This window comes from Leucoraja erinacea, chromosome 1 (genome assembly GCF_028641065.1).
Source record: "Leucoraja erinacea ecotype New England chromosome 1, Leri_hhj_1, whole genome shotgun sequence".
Taxonomy (NCBI): Eukaryota; Metazoa; Chordata; class Chondrichthyes; order Rajiformes; family Rajidae; genus Leucoraja; species Leucoraja erinaceus.
Window position 1 is genome coordinate 82,639,066 of NC_073377.1, and position 15,265 is coordinate 82,654,330.

Here is a 15,265-nt window from a genome sequence, read left to right on the forward strand (position 1 = left end):
TCTTAACTATTTGTTTGCAATCAATGGAAACAAGAAATAGGCAGGAGTAGGCTTTTCCCTTCGAGAATGCTTCAATATGTCATGGCTTCAAAGATCTATCGATCCCCTTAGCACCTCTATCCCTCTTAATCCAATGAGTGGCCTCAATTTTCCTCTGTGGCAGAGAGTTCCAGAGAACCACCAATCAATGGCAATGGCAATGGCTTTTCATTCAGAATCTTCAAGTGTTCAAAGATCTATCGTCAGCACCTCTATTAATCCTTTGAGTAATTTTCCTTGGGTCATCAATCGTGTTTTTCCAATAAGAAAAGTCTTTACTTCCTTGTCATTTCTTCATTCCTTGTCATTTGTGTCCTCCCAAAATATTACCCCGAGATATAACCTTAAACATACCCAATTTATCTTGAACCAAGCTGCCAAAGACTGCAACTGTTATAGTTAGATCCCACCAGATGTGTTACCTCTCTCTAGTAATCGTTTCAAGCTCCACCAAAGTATTCATAATCGTGCAGTCTTTTTCAGTCAAGTGCCCATCTCCATTTTAATGACCATCTAACTTCAATGCTAACCCTGATACCTTTAGTCAATTAGCTGCAAAAATCTATGGGAATTCCATTTTCACTGGATTTCAATATTTTGACGTTATTGTCTTCAATCTCCATAAACTCAACTGAGATTCTGCCAACATGTCTTGCTTCTCAATCACCTCTGGCCTTGCATTAACTGATGGTGTTCCCAGCTTCCACAATATTCATCAGCTCCCACCATACATCTCACCCTCAAAGCTCACAATTTCTGATTCTAATCTTTTATCCCCACAGCTTTCACCTATATTCGCAACCCAGTCACTAAAGTCTCTCATGCTTTGAAATTTCCTCTCCAAATCTATCTGTCTGATTCAATATTATCCTTTACTGCCATTCCTATATCTCCCTCTTCCTAGCTAATTATGGTTTAACCAAATTCTCCCAATGAACAGCCTTGCAACTTTTTCTACACTTATTGTTGAAGAACCAAATCAAGAAACAAATCAGTGGGACTGCAGTCGGAAAATGTAAAATGATCTATTTTTATAAGAGCAGAGGGTTAGGCACTTGTTCCTATGGGACTAAAGGACTGGTCTAATTGTCAACAGACCCATCTAGTTTTATCTTTGCATCATATCAACTTCCAGAACTTGATCAGAGATGCTGCCTTTTTGGTCTTTTATTGCCCTACCTTGAGTTATAAAACCACAGATGTTTATCACACAACAACCTCATCAACCTATTCTGGTTCATTTTCAGACCAATCTGAGTTATATGGAACTGGGCCTCTCTGTGTAACAGTCCTCCGCTCAATCCCGCTTATGCTCCCCCCCCCCTCCTCATTTCTAGCATATTTCAGATTTTGCTTCCTGCATTCATGCGGAACTCAAAAATGTAATTACTTTTGTTGCCAATTTACACTCTCCTCTCCCTTCCTCGTGATCTACATCTCATTGTTCATTTCCCTTTCTTTATTTCAGCAGATAGGTTAGCTACAAGTACACATTACAATGCCAAATACATTCACAGCTCTATTGATCACACTATAGTTCACCTGTATTCTATAGAACTCCCTTCCATTTTCCCAGTTTCTCCATCACCACCTGTTCTGATGACAAGAATTTCCACACCAGTGTTTGCAAGTGGTCCTCCATATTTTTTAACCATGGCACTACCTCTACTATAGTATTCTCAACAGTATATATTTCACACATTTCTGGTCTCACCTTCTCTTTTTCCAGCTGTAACAAGAACATGATTCTCCTTGATCTCACCTTCCACCCCACCAGCCTCCACATTCTTTGATTATTCTCTCATTTTCAACACCTTCAATAAGATTCAACAATCAAATATATTTTACAGTCCCTCACAGCATTCCATAGGGGTTGGCCCTTTGTAACTCCCCAGTATGTTATTCCATTTATCCAACTACACTCCTTTTCACAGCATTTTCCTCATATAACCATAGGAGATGCACAAGCTGCCATTTCACAACCTTTAAATATGGAGAGATAATCTTGTCACTCTCCTCATAGCATAGATTGGTGAAATAGGTGACTCCTTAACAAAATTACAAAATGCTGATAAAAATGAAATTTAAATGGCAAAATCCGATCATAACATATTTTGGCAAAAAACGGAGTCATGGATATTGCGCACTGTAAGTAATCACTGTGCCAAAAGCCTATCACATACTACATTTACTTTCTATCCAATGTTCAAGTGGAATAACATAACTCACCATACATTGCAAATCCATGGAATGGAACTACTCCTGTGTGGCATAAGAATATTCAGATTATTATTACAAATTATGATTTTTTATTTTATGATTGTCTCTTTAATGGTCAAATTATTTATTAAGCAGAATGGGTATATTGGCCATAATTTGTAATTTTTAAGTTAGATATCCAAGAAATTATATACTTAACATTGTGAAACATAATCAAAATATACCCAAAACCTAAAGCAAGAGGTATTGGCCTCGTGAGGCATTTACTCATCAATGCAAATGATGAATGTCTCAACACTAATACCCACATAAAAGTGAGACATCAAGGAAAGACTCCCAAAACCAGCTATCGTAATCAATAGCACATCTGCTCATCAAGGAAGTTCTTCCATCATACTAACCATTTGGTGGGTACACAACAGCATAATCTTCTAATGCAACTTTTCCTATCAAAACAAAAGTTACAAATGCTAGGTGTGAATAGAAAATATAATTAATTTGCAAAAAAACCCAGCTTTAGTTTAGAAATGACATAATCTTAATGAACAAGTCAATGTTAAATCTACCGTTGTCCAAGCCTGTGGCAGAACTTTATTACAATTGAGTCTTAAATGATTCTAATTTTATTGTTACAATACTTTAGTACAAAGCTAACAATTAAAGTTTGGAAAGTCAAACGTGACGCAATTTTCTTCCATCATTTACTCAATGAGATAAAATGACACAGATGATTGAAGTAAGTCTAGCTAAGATTTTCAGTGGAAATCGATGACTTGATTTTCTTACCTTTGATATATGACTTGGGAGGTGAAGCACTGCTGTAGTTGAAATGATCAAGAACGAGTGCATCTCGAGAAAAGCATAGCAGCACCTAGGAATCAATAAGGAAGCTTAAATGTTATTAAAGATTTCATGAATTTGAGGTTAAAAAAAACTGCTGGAGGAAATCATTCAGACAAGCAACATTTGTGGAAGCAAAGTGATGATCAACTTTTTGGATCGAGATATTGCACATGGACAGAGTGTTGATTGAAGAAAGTCAATATGAAGAGGTGAGAGGGAGAGGTAGTATGTGATAGGTGGCAACAGGTGAGTGGCGAGCAGATAGAGTAAGTGAGGGAGGGGGAGGAAGGAGTTTAAAGCCAAAAGCTGGTGGACTACAGTAGGCAACAGATAAGCAAAAGCAATAGACGGAGCCAGGTTGTGGGTAGGAGAGTGGACAAGGTTAGGGAAAGCCACATATCCCCTCACAGCCTATGTCTCTGTTCTCCCTATCCCACCTGGATTTATCTGTCCATCATCCCACACCACACCTGGTTCCAACCAACATCTATCAGCCCATCTCACCCCTTTACCCTAGCTATTTTCCTTCTACACTATCAGTCCTGATGCAGTGTCCCAACCCAAAACATTGACCATTCCCTTGCCTCCACAGATGCTGCCTGACTTCTGAATTCTTCAAGTATAGAGCATGGAAGCAGGCCATTCAGCACAACTCGCTCATGCTGACCAAGAAACACCATCTAAGCGAGTCCCATCTGCCCGTGTATTGACCCATGCCCATCTAAACTTAAACCCTTAAACCCTCTCAGCCTTTCATATCCATTTTGCAGTTTGTTTTTGCTTCAGATTCTAGCGTCCGCAGTCCCATGTCTACATTAATTTGAAATTGGTAGCTTACAGTGGGAAAGACTTCAATGCGTGTTTTTCTCACTCACTGAATGCAGTTTTTTTTTTTACTGCAAATTATGGAAAATCACATAATTCACAGAAGCCAAGTTGAGAGTTCCTTTGAACTTTCAAATAACTGGACAGCCATCTGTTATGCAGAAACATTCTGCAGACAGACAATCTGCCTTTCAACAGGTGAAGCAACAGAGTTGCAGAGATTCATTTTGTGCAGCCAAACATAGACACGTTACTGATATAATTCTCCCTTAAACGGTATTCTTCATTTACACAATTTTCTCAATTTGGAGCCAAGACAAAGCTGCTCTACTACAACAACATTTACATTTCATTCTCTCAAAATACTCCAGCTATGCATCCCATACCTGCACTTTCAAAACTTGCTCTGAGAACTCATTTCAAAAGTTGATGGCCTAGAAATTCTATTATTAAGGAGCAATATTTATTGTGCGTCACACAATTGAATTATCAAAGACCCAATTGCATATATATATATATAATGTACTGTGATGCACACTTCTGGAAAGTTGTTACTTTTTTTGCATATCTTTCTATATGTCTTTACATCATCGTTTATATCTCTCATTTCTCAGTATTGTTATCAAGGAAAAGAAAGGAGTTCCAATTGTTTGATATTATTTGATATTGTTTAATATTATTCATATGGAGGAGAAAATATAATAGATCTAAAACCTACCTTAATTTTGCAATGTCACTAAAGATAATCCCCCTTTCCCTCTGCCCTCCACCTCTCTCCCCTTCCGTCCTTCCCCTCTCTCTCCCCTTCCCATCCCTCCCCCTCTCACATTCCCCCCTCTTTCACCTTCCCCCCCCCCATGCAGCGTTGGGGGGGGGGGGGGGGAGATGCAAGAGTCCGCGGGGCGAGATGCGAGGGTCCACTGCCGGGGGGGGGGGGGGGGGGGGCGAGATGCGAGGGTCCACTGGGGGGGGGGGGGGGTGAGATGCGAGGGTCCACTGCCGGGGGGGGGGGGGGGCGAGAGGCGAGGGTCCGCGGGGGTGCAGGTCTGCTGCAGGGGTGCGAGAGAAAAAAGGCAGGGGGGGGGAAAGAAAGGCGTGGCCCAGCGGTAGTGGGGGTTACGTGGGTGGAAGATAGCGTGGGCCCGGGGGGGGGAGAGGCGAAGGCCAGGCCAGCGGCGTCTGTTGTCGAGGTTACGGCCGCTGACAGTCGTTCCCACTCCCACCAGGCGACGGAAAAACGGTGGCGTGGGTCCGTTGCGGGGGGGGTGGGGGGGGGGGGAAGAAAGGTGTGGGCCCGGCGGTAGTGGGGGGTGGCGTGGGCCCGACGGGATCAGATTCAGTCGTTCCCGAACCCGTCTGGCAACAGGAGAACGGTCTCCCCGGACATATACTTAGAGCATATATAAAGTAAATGTAAAATAAATTAGTTAAATTAGAATATTATTTCTGCAAGATTCCCCATAGCATTTCCCTAGCTGCAAATTGATACACAAAAACATTGTCATTAATAAAACTCGAGGATATTTATAGGCAGTGTACTGACAAGACTATACATGGTTACGCACAACCGACTAAATACAAGTTTCAGGCAATCTACTAAAGTAATAATAAATGTTTAGACAATGCTAATGCTCTGGCCCACACTCTATAAACAATACATTTTGTTGTTTTTCATTGGATTAGAGATTTGGTGCAGAGTTTTCGTCCAAGCTAAAGATCTGCTCGATCAAAACAGCTGATTAACAGCTGGCTGACCTGAGTCCGAATTGCAGTTACAGCAGTCAGAAAAAGCTTTACTCTACCACATTAAATATTAAAAATATAAACATTAACTTTAAAGAGAAGAGGGTGCAAATATTTCTGAAAACAGTCTTAGTATTTAATAATGCAATAAAAATTATAATATCTCAATGTTTCCCATTAAAATTACTTCTAATAAAGTTGAAATAATGAAATTTAGTATTCTGCTTTAACATGCATCAGTTGCTCTACACAATATATCAGAAACATTTCAACTAACCTGATACAAATAATCTTCAAATACAAAATAGTAATCATCATTGCTGGCTGTTAGCTTCACATCCTGGCACAAAAGAAGTGAAGTAATAACATTAATTATTTTCTATTTATTATTGCTCCTTACAGAATGGCGGTGGAAGCAAAAGTAGGTGAATAAATATCATAATTTAAGGTATGTTTCTGCTGAGAGACAATATTATCCTCCTGCGTGTAGCATCAAACTCTAAAATTGGGTGGAGAAGTGATGAACTATTAAAAACCCTTCCCCATCGTAATATTATGCTTTAACTTCAAATACAGTGGTCTGACTACTATTGCTGCTGAATATTTAATTTGTCATCTATTATGTCTTTCTCATACAGATTAATGTAGCAAAGTTAAAATTCTAGCCTTTTCATGATAGAGGTGGAGTGATTGATGGAAAATATACCAGGGATTTATCAGAAGTATCAATTCATTGGCGGGTAGCAAACATAACCCCACTTTGTAAGAATGGAGGGAGAGAGAAAATGGGGAATTACAGACCAGTTAGTCTAACATCGGTAGTGGGGACACTGCTAGAATCAGTTATTAAAGATGGGATAGCAGCACATTTGGAAAGTGGTGAAATCATTGGACAAAGTCAGCATGGCTTTACGAAAGGTAAATCATGTCTGACGAATCTTATAGAATTTTTAGAGGATGTAACTAGTAGCGTGGATAGGGGAGAACCAGTGGATGTGGTGTATCTGGACTTCCAGAAGGCTTTCGACAAGGTCCCACATAAGAGATTAGTATACAAACTTAAAGCACACGGCATTGGGGGTTCAGTATTGACGTGGATAGAGAACTGGCTGGCAAACAGGAAGCAAAGAGTAGAAGTAAACAGGTCCTTTTCACAATGGCGGGCAGAGAGACCGCAGTCAGTCCGTGTTGGCAAGAACACTTCAGGCTCGATCACGCTGAGCACCGGCTCCCCTCAAGGCTGTGTGCTCAGCCCGCTGTCGTTCACATTGCTCACACATGACAGTGCTGCCAGATTCAGGGACAATAAGATCATAAAATTCGCGGATGACACAACAGTGGTGGGACTCATCAGCGGAGATGACAAATCAATGTACAGGGAGGAAGTAAAACAACTAGTGGACTGGTGCGGCAAAAATAATCTAGAATTAAATGTCGACAAAACGAAGGAGATGGTTGTCGACTTCAGGAGGGCACAGCCAAAGCATACACCCCTCAACATCAGTGGCACTGCAGTGTAGAGAGTGGAGAGCATAAAGTTCCTCGGTGTGCAAATTACAGACAGCCTCACCTGGTCCAGGAACACCACTGGGACCGTCAAACGGGCCCATCAGCGACTGCACTTCCTGAGGGAAACTAAAACAGGCCTCACTCCCCACCAACATCCTCAGGACTTTCTACAGGGGTACGGTGGAGTCTGTACTCACGTACTGCATAAATACGTGGTACTCCACCTGCAACTGCTCGGACAGGAAGGCTCTGCAGAAGGTAGTGAGGGGAGCAGAGAGGACCATTGGCGTCTCCCTACCCTCGGTACAAGAACTGTTCCAGAGCCGCTGTCTGAAAAAAGCTCAGAGAATTGCTAAGGACAAACTGCACCCCCTCCACATACACCTGGATCTCCTGCCATCAGGCAAGAGATATCGAAGCATCAAAGCACGGACTACAAGACTGCTAAACAGCTTCCTACCACAGGCTGAGAGGCTGCTAAACAGTCACTCTGTACTCACAGTCACTTGATTCTGCGGCTGGCACTGGCCACTTTAATAACTGGCACTGGCCACTTTAATAACTGGCACTGGCCACTCAAATCAGCTGCACCGGACATTTTTATGATTGATTTATTGTATTTTAACGTTGTGTTTTACCTGCTTTAACTATTTATTTATACTGTTCCATCAGGGACTGGATTGTTTTTAGTGTTATTATGTGTGAAACGTTTTAAATTTCATGTGCGATGCTCCGCTATTCCCTGGGAAATGTCTTTTCATTTTGCACTGTACAACTGTTGCTTGCAAAATGACAATAAAGGTTGATTGATTGATTGAGTGACTAGTGGGGTACCGCAAGGCTCAGTGCTGGGACCCCAGCTATTTACAATATATATTAATGATCTGGATGAGGGAATTGAAGGCAATATCTCCAAGTTTGCAGATGCCACTAAGCTGGGGCGCAGTGTTAGCTGTGGGGAGGATGCTAGGAGACTGCAAGGTGACTTGGATAGGCTGGGTGAGTGGGCAAATGTTTGGCAGATGCAGTATAATGTGGATAAATGTGAGGTTATCCATTTTGGTGGCAAAAACAGGAAAGTAGACTATTATCTAAATGGTGACCGATTAGGAAAAGGGGAGATGCAGCGAGACCTGGGTGTCATGGTACACCAGTCATTGAAAGTAGGCATGCAGGTGCAGCAGGCAGTGAAGAAAGCGAATGGTATGTTAGCTTTCATTGCAAAAGGATTTGAGTATAGGAGCAGGGAGGTTCTACTGCAGTTGTACAGGGTCTTGGTGAGACCACACCTGGAGTATTGCGTACAGTTTTGGTCTCCAAATCTGAGGAAGGACATTATTGCCATAGAGGGAGTGCAGAGAAGGTTCACCAGACTGATTCCTGGGATGTCAGGACTGTCTTATGAAGAAAGACTGGATAGACTTGGTTTGTACTCTCTAGAATTTATGAGATTGAGAGGGGATCTTATAGAAACTTACAAAATTCTTAAGCGGTTCGACAGGCTAGATGCAGGAAGATTGTTCCCGATGTTGGGGAGGTCCAGGACAAGGGGCCACAGCTTAAGGATAAGGGGGAAATCCTTTAAAACCGAGATGAGAAAAACTTTTTTCACACAGAGAGTGGTGAATCTCTGGAACTCTCTGCCACAGAGGATAGTTGAGGCCAGTTCATTGGCTACATTTAAGAGGGAGTTAGATGTGGCCCTTGTGGCTAAAGGGATCAGGGGGTATGGAGGGAAGGCAGGTACGGGATACTGAGTTGGATGATCAGCCATGATCAAATTGAATGGCGGTGCAGGCTTGAAGGGCCGAATGGCCTACTCCTGCACCTAATTTCTATGTTTCTATTATCGTAGGCTCAATAAGGATCAATATTGTGGAGGAACTGTGAATGTTTAAGGGTTTTATTTAATTTAAAAATCAATAGTCAAACGTAAAAAGTTTAGCTATCAAAAATCAAATAGCAACAAGCTTTGAAGAAAACAATGTTCAACACTTTCATTTATCACGGTCAGCACCATAGATATTTGATGAACATAATGATGAAATGAATTCTACTGCTACGATATTCAGTGTCACTATGAACATTTTAGTGGGATCATTGGTGAGAAGAAATACATATTGCAGGAAATATTCATCATCCAGTACCCATCACCAAAGAAAAATACAGTAGCCAGTCTGTACAGAAATATGTTAAAAATGAGGGACATGTTTGATAACTTCTTCAATGGCAGATAGGTAAATGGGAAAATATATTTTCATTTACTACTTTGCACCTAGGAAATTCCACCAATTTTCAGAATTTCCAATTTGATTTTTTTTTAAATTAGTCTCTATTTTACAAATATACTGCATGGCTCGTTCAACAGAATAGATTTATGAAAAAAAGTTTTTCAGCGCCCCCCATGAAAATCTGCTATATACTTTTGTTTTTGAAAAATATTGGAGATACAACTGCATGATGTAGTTTACTTTTATAATTGATGATAAATGTATTTCTTTGTTAAATCTACAGTAATATTCAAGTAGGAGATATTCAATAATGTGGCAAAACAGGTACATTGACAATTAAGGGTTCAAGCATATCACAACATGCCCACTAATCGACTCCTGTCTCTCCTGTAGAAATAATAATAACGAGGAGCTAACTGAATAAGTGCAACTGCATACTCTTTGCCCCAGCCTGAATTGGCTACTTTTGATAATGGTACCCGGACGTGGTGTCGAAGGACGAGAAGCCGAAGCAAAGAAGTGGAAGCCAAATAACCAAACGGAAACAAAGCCAAAACGCCAAATAACCGAAAGCTTACAAAGCCAAAATGCCAACCAACTGAAAGGGTGGGACGCCTAAAAGCAAACTAACCGAAAGGGCGGAACGCCTAAAAGCACACAAGCCATAGGTGACTTGGCCCTCTGAACCAAGTTGTAAGCGGCCAAAAGAGTGCATCCCTCAGGACAGCCCCCACTCTCCCACAACCACCCTCTGCCTCATCTCACCCATATGGCCGTACTGTGATGGGCTGTGTGTCGGCAGCGCCTGGTGGAGCAAGGTGTGGGACAGGCTGGTCCCTCCGCCCACCCAGAGTCACTGACCATGATGCACCACCTTAAAACTCAAAAAAGAGTTATTGATTTAAAAACAAAATGGTACTTTATAAATAGTTCTTACATTCAGGAAGCTGGTTAATTAATTGGTGGGATTATTTCGCTGTCCTGCCGTAGCCGTGGGAGAGTGGGGGCTGTCCCGAGGGATGCGCTCCTTCGGCTGCTTACAACTTGGTGCTTGGGTTCAGAGTGCCCAGTCACCTGTGGCTTGTGTGGAAAAATTACCCCCACCCTCCCGTCTCTATCGGCCAGTGATGTGATGGACGGGGGGGGTCTGGACCAATCGCTGACAAGTCCCGCCCCCCATCAACGTCATCTCCATTATTTGACTTTTCGGCACAGCGGCCATTCGGTGAGTTGGCATTTCGGCAGAGCGGCCTTTCGGTGAGCTTGCTTTTAGGCATCCGACCCTTTCAGTTAGTTAGCTTTTAGGTGTCCCACCCTTTCGGTTAGTTGGCATTTCGGCTTTGTACGCTTTCGTTTATTTGGCGTTTCAGCTTTGTTTCCGTTCGGTTATTTGGCTTCCACTTCTTTGCTTCGGTTTCCCATCCTTCGACGCCACATCCGCACAAGTTTGATAATAACTCTGATGAAATTGTGTAACAAGCTATCTGCATGTAGAATTTCCTTCTGTCTTATGTCTTCTGCATCCTATAATTTGAATGATAAACTGCAGATTTTGTAAGCCCAGATTTCTCTGCTGTCCCGATGTCATAACCAGACGTGTTCCTGTTTCATTTCATTCATCAAGGTGTTAAAGGTCTTCAGCCATCAAAGGAAGAAAAAAAAAACAAGGAGCACTATTGCACAAATTTACACACAGGCACGTACTCAGACACCGACACTATATGGATGTTTGTGGCTAGGTTAGAGCTAGTCAAAACGATTACGCTTTCCTCTCTCACTGTCATTCAGCGGAGCTCACTGATGAAAAAAGAACAAAAAAAAGATGTTTCATACCTTGTAGATGAGGTTGTCAACTAAAAGATCGTGTTGAATTACATTCGATTTCAGTTGTTCATAATACAAAGAATCCTGAGAAAACAGGAAAGGTAAGTTAACTTTTTAACCAATAATAGTGACGCACTTAAGGTTTTACTGCTGTGAGGCTCAGAGCATATCATCATATCATATCTTATCTTATAACCATTAATATTATGATCTTGGATTGTGTTCGCGCGCGTGTGTGTGTATTTATTTGTGTGTTATTCGTCTGTGACTCACATCTCCTCGAAAACACAAAGCGCTAACGGTGGAATTTTTACATATTCCAATAGAGATTTACACCATGATGTCAAAAATCGCCTTATCTGAAAATATGATTCATTATTTCTTGAGTTATTTATTTAAATTGTTCACAAATCTAAAATATTTTTTAAAGTTAACGAGCTTACGACGTCACAATGGCTCTGCTCTTCGCGGCCCGCTGCGAACTGTTTTCAATGCACAGCTTGCTGGGCGCTGCAAATTATCTCACCCCCGACTCGCAGTCATTTGCTCGCCGCCCGCTTGCAGTCGACTCGTGCTGGGCCAGCTGTCCGCCCCGCCCACCTGCAGGCCAACCGCCCTCCTCCTCTCCCCACCCCCCTGGATTGTAGCCGCTGAGCACACCCGAGGACCGCCGCCCGCTCACAGTCGGTCCGGCCCGCTCAATTTCTGCGCCGCCAGCTCGCCGAGTTCAAGTCCGCCCTCTCCATCTCTCTCTCCCCACTCCCCTCTCCACCCCCGACCAGGTTTAACTGATGATGTCACAATGGCTCGGCAAGCAGTGATCAGCTTCAATGAAGATTTCATCCTATATTTCACGTTATTCGTAATGAAAGTTTTCAAAATGCTAACTTTCACAAGATTTTTACTGTTAAAATCATTCCTGCCAGCTTCCAACACACCTCAATACAAAGTTGCAAGACAGAACCACTGAAATTTTCACCTCAATGGAATTTTTCAACAGGAGGGGAAGGGATAATTGATATTCAATTTGGAACTGATGCGGCAGGCAGGGTAAGTGCAATAGGAATTTTTTTTTTAAAGTCCAATGCTGGGGAGTGCTGGAATCTTACGTTCGGGAACTGGTTAAGTTGCGTTGGAGGAACGGCTGAGTGGTGGAATATTACGTTGGGAGACCACACCGTTGGGGGAGCAGACATATTTTGATTCACATTTTTCATTAAAAGCATTCCTGCCAGCTTCCAACACACTTCGATAAAATCTTGCGACACAGAAACACTGTGAACTTTTCACCTCACAGGAGGGGGAGGGCGAATTGCTATTGCAACATGTAGGGCGAGTGCAATTGGAATTGTTTTAAAGCCCACTGCTGAGAGAGGCAGGGGAGTGCTGGAATCTTACGTTCTGGAATGGCTTGAGTTGGAGAACCACACCTCCAGTGGGGGCTATGTGTAGGGAACGGGTGCGTTGGGAGAGCAGACCCAACGGGTCTGCACTTGGTCTAGTACTTATTAAAAGTCTGATCTTCTACGTGTATGTATGTGTGTGTATATATAGTGTGCGTGTGTATATGTGGTTGTCTTTACATCTTCGCAAAAACACTACGCGGCAACAATTACATTTTTACATATTCTGGTTGACATTTTTCTCCTCAAGGCAGAGATCACCTTCACTGAACATTTTATACTTCATTTCTCAACTTATTACTGATTAAAAGTTTTTAAAAAATCAAAAGACTGAATTAAAAACGGCCAGCTTCAACTGATGACGTCACAATGGTTCGGCTAGCAGTGATCAGCTTCACTGAAGATTTCATCCTATATTTTACAAGTTATTCATGATTAAAGCTTTAAAAATGCCATCTTTCACAAGATTTTTACTGTTAAATTCATTCCTGCCAGCTTCCAACACACTTCGATACAATGTTGCGACACAGGAACACTCCACCTCACAGGAGGGGGAGGGCAAATTGCTATTGCAACATGCAGGGCAAGTCCAATTGGATTTTTTTAAAAGCCCACTGCTGAGGGAGGCAGGGGAGTGCTGGAATCTTACGTTCGGGAATGGCTTGAGTTGGGGAACCATGCCTCCCGTGGGGGCTACAGGTAGGGAACGGGTGCATTGGGGGAGCAGACCCAACGAGTCTGCACTTGGTCTAGTACTTATTAAAACTGTGATCTTGTTTGTGTGTATATTTGTGTGTATATGTGTGTCTCTTTACATCTTCGCAAAAACACTACGTGGTAACAATAACATTTTTACATATTCTGATTCACATTTTTCACAATGACGTCACAATGGCTCGGCTAGCAGTGATCAGCTTCACTGAAGATTTCATCGTATATTTGCGATGAAAGCTTTAAAAATGCCAACTTTCACAAGATTTTTACATATTCTGATTCACATTTTTCCCTTCTAGACAGAGATCACCTTCACTGAAATAAAATTTCTCGACTTATTACTGATGAAAGTTTAAAAGAATCAAGACTTTGAATTTAAAAAGACCAGCTTCAACTGGTGACGTCACAGTGGATTGGCTAGCAGTGAACAGTTTCACTGAAGACCAGCTGCAACTGATGATGTCACAATGGCTCAGTTAGCAGTGATAAGGAGGACCACGCCTCCAGTGAGGGCTACGGGTAGGGAACGGGTATGTTGGGGGAGCAGACCCAACGGGTCTGCACTTGGTCTAGTATGTTATAAAAACTAGAGACAATGACCTAGAAACCCTATACATAACCCCACAAAATGTGGTGCCATGCTGACAACACCAATTTTGCACACATCTCTGTGTAAATTGTAAACTCAACTTGTAATTCACTAGTAGAATTTTTGTTTGCCTTTGAATCATTGTTCCATCATACAATTACACCAAGTGGTGTCAACAGGATGGGAACATAAAGAATTCACCGAGAATGAAATGTTTACCCTCATTGGTCTGAAAAATGCGTTCCTATTTACAGATATAACAACAACGTTTTACTAAACCCCTATCCACCTTCACAGCCCTGTTTATCCTGAAACCATGCTAGTTAAAAGGGACAGCACACAAACAGTGCTATGTGATCTCTAGCTCCAGGATTTATGACAATCTTGAGCAAAGTATTTTGTTTTATACAACCAGCCGAAGCATAGAAACCAAAAAGTAATAGATCGATATAATCACATAATTCACAATTTTCACTGTTATCTTCCATTATTCGTGGGGTTTTAATGTCAAATTCCTACCACTACATACATTGTATGGTAATACTTTAAAAGTGTATTTTACAGATTCAATCTCATTAAATTTTAGGGAAACAGTAAATCACAATCACAGAAATTCTTGTGTCCTTAAAGTACAGAAGCCAATGATATGATGGTATAGTCCAGATTGAAATTAAATTTAATTTGCTTGGATGGCTCTCAATAAAACAAATGGATTAAAGTACAAAATCATTAGATATTTGGAAGATATGATTATTTGTAAACAGAACGCATATATCTTTCCTTTGGTATTACATGATAGAGATTTTAATATACAGAAATACGTTCCTGTTTCTCATAGTTGTTTCACACATTCATACGTGTCTAAACAGTTAATTTTTGTGTTCGTGCTTGCCTTTCTATCAATTGCAGGATGTGGGAAACACTGAAAATTCCAATTTTTCTTTCTCATTCTTGATAGTCCTTGAAATAAGCAGTTTGCTTGGCTATTTGAGGAGACAGTTAAAAGAGTTAACCGCACTTCTGTAGGTCAGAAATCACAATGGCTTTTCATGTAATTAAAGCTGAATTAAGTGGTTGCTGTGGGATTTAAACACGCATCTGTGAATCATTAGGGCAGGCTTCTGGGATATTTGTCCACGAAGCTAACCATTAAACTATAAATATATCTTACACATTCCCAGGACCATTGTTACATTGGCAATTGCCAACCACATTTTCTCATAAATTTGTTGTAACAAAAACAGTGTTTTATTGATAGTTAAAACGATCAATTATTAATCCCTATAACTGCACAGGGTCTTTTCTATTTCTTAACATAAAGCAAG

The 15,265-nt window shown here is 41.4% G+C and overlaps 1 protein-coding gene across 2 annotated transcripts in view; it reads right to left on the bottom strand.

Moving 5' to 3' along the window:
• The window catches only part of tbc1d19 (TBC1 domain family, member 19), a 116,828-nt gene that overhangs the window by 18,396 nt on the left and 83,167 nt on the right, over nucleotides 1-15,265 (bottom strand). For both annotated transcript variants that reach the window (XM_055637905.1, XM_055637913.1), the window contains exons 12-16: nucleotides 11,244-11,318; nucleotides 5,948-6,010; nucleotides 3,046-3,130; nucleotides 2,661-2,705; nucleotides 2,269-2,301 (exon numbers count right to left, since the gene is read on the bottom strand). In XM_055637905.1, the coding sequence (XP_055493880.1) occupies nucleotides 2,269-2,301; nucleotides 2,661-2,705; nucleotides 3,046-3,130; nucleotides 5,948-6,010; nucleotides 11,244-11,318 (301 nt within the window). The remainder of the gene's footprint in view (nucleotides 1-2,268; nucleotides 2,302-2,660; nucleotides 2,706-3,045; nucleotides 3,131-5,947; nucleotides 6,011-11,243; nucleotides 11,319-15,265) is intronic.